At 76.4% G+C, this 1,439-nt stretch overlaps 2 protein-coding genes across 2 annotated transcripts; one reads left to right on the plus strand and one right to left on the minus strand.

Annotated features, from left to right (window-relative positions):
• Window positions 1-3: 3 nt before the first annotated feature.
• AURANDRAFT_69341 (hypothetical protein) lies at window positions 4-416 on the minus strand (the record flags this gene model as incomplete). The annotated part of the gene is made up of 1 exon (XM_009045109.1): window positions 4-416. A coding segment is annotated over one exon (413 nt), but the record flags the coding sequence as incomplete, so codon positions are not given.
• Window positions 417-622: 206 nt separating this feature from the next.
• Window positions 623-1,424, plus strand: AURANDRAFT_69342 (hypothetical protein; the record flags this gene model as incomplete). Its single annotated transcript, XM_009045108.1, has 1 exon — window positions 623-1,424. A coding segment is annotated over one exon (802 nt), but the record flags the coding sequence as incomplete, so codon positions are not given.
• Window positions 1,425-1,439: the final 15 nt, after the last annotated feature.

Here is a 1,439-nt window from a genome sequence, read left to right on the forward strand (position 1 = left end):
AACGTGATCGTCTCGCCGTGCTCGACGAGGTCCAGGGGCGCGTCGCCGCGGAGCGCGTCGCCGCTGTCGCGGACCATGGCGAGCGACGCCGCGTCGACGGCCGTGCCGGGCCGCTTCGCGGCCGCGTGCTTCGCGAGCGTCTGCGCGAGCTTCGCCGCGGGCTTGCCCGCCCAGGTCGCGGGGATCGCGACCTTGAGCCGCAGCCGCTCCGCGGGCGCCGCGCCTTCGAGGACGAGGATCACCTCCTTCTTCGGCGCCGCGGGTTCCGCGGCCGCGGGCGCCGGCGCGCCCGCCGGCGGGGCGTCGGCCGCGGGCGCGGAGAGGCGCCGCCGGCCGTCGGACGGCGCCGCCTTGGGCGCCTTCTTAAGCTTCTCGTTGACGCCGTTCTGGCAGTACATGTGGGCCGTCAGACCCATGCACGCGCCGCGGCCGTTGCCCCCGGGCAGCCCCGCGCCGTTGGGCCCGCCGCCGCCCTCGTGGAACTTGTAGCTATGGTGCGCGCCGCTCCAGTTCGTCGGCATGGTGGGCGGTCGTTAGGTCGTCTTCCGGCCCTCCATATTTTACTCGGAGTGCACCTTCGCCGTTGACGAATTGTTGAACCATCTTTGAACCCTGCGAGAATATGACGATGGGGCATGGGCTGCTGCCCTCTTGCCTCGTCGTCGCCCTGCTCCGCGCCTGCGCCACGTCCTCGGAGGAGGCGCTGCGCGCGCGCCTGCAGGCCGCCGCGTCGTCGCGGTCGACGTGGTCGCCGACGGCGCCGCCGCGGGACGGCGCCGCGCCGCCGCTGAACCTCACGGCGTCCCTGCGGCGCCGCGGCGCCCACGCCGGCGCCGGCGCGCCGCGCGACGCCGACGTCCTCGTCGCCGTCCTCCTCTCCGGCGACGTCTCCGAGTTCGCGCAGGCGCCGCGGCCGAGCGCGTGGCCGCGCCGCGTCGAAGCCGCGCTCGACTTCTTCGTGGCGTTGGAATCGACGCTCGGCGCCGCGCCCGGCGCGCGCTTCGACGTCGCGGCCCTCGTCTTCGAGGACGCCCCGGACGCGCCGGGCCTGGACTTCGGCGAGCGCTACCACCACTGCGACGCCTACCGGTCCTTCGCCGCCAAGGACAAGTTCGCGCGGACCTGCCGCTGCGACGTGCACCAGCTCCTCGCGCGGTCCTTCCTGCCGCTGCGCACGGTCGACGCCGGCCCCGGCGCCGGCAAACGCGCGGCGGAGCTGCTCCGCGGCCTCGCGGCGCCCTACGGCGTCGTCGTCCTCGTCGACGGCGCCGGCGCGCTCGCGGCCGCGGCCGCGGTACACGAGCTCGCGGCCGCCGCGCGGCGCTCCGGCGCCGCGCACGCCGCCCTCGGGCCCGGCGAGCTCCCGAAGCTGCCCCGGGCCGCGAAGCAGTTCGCGGCGCACCCGCTCAACTTCGCGCGCGCGCGTCGGCCCGCGCGGA

The sequence above is a fragment of the Aureococcus anophagefferens genome, assembly GCF_000186865.1.
Source record: "Aureococcus anophagefferens unplaced genomic scaffold AURANscaffold_1480, whole genome shotgun sequence".
NCBI lineage: Eukaryota > Pelagophyceae > Pelagomonadales > Pelagomonadaceae > Aureococcus > Aureococcus anophagefferens.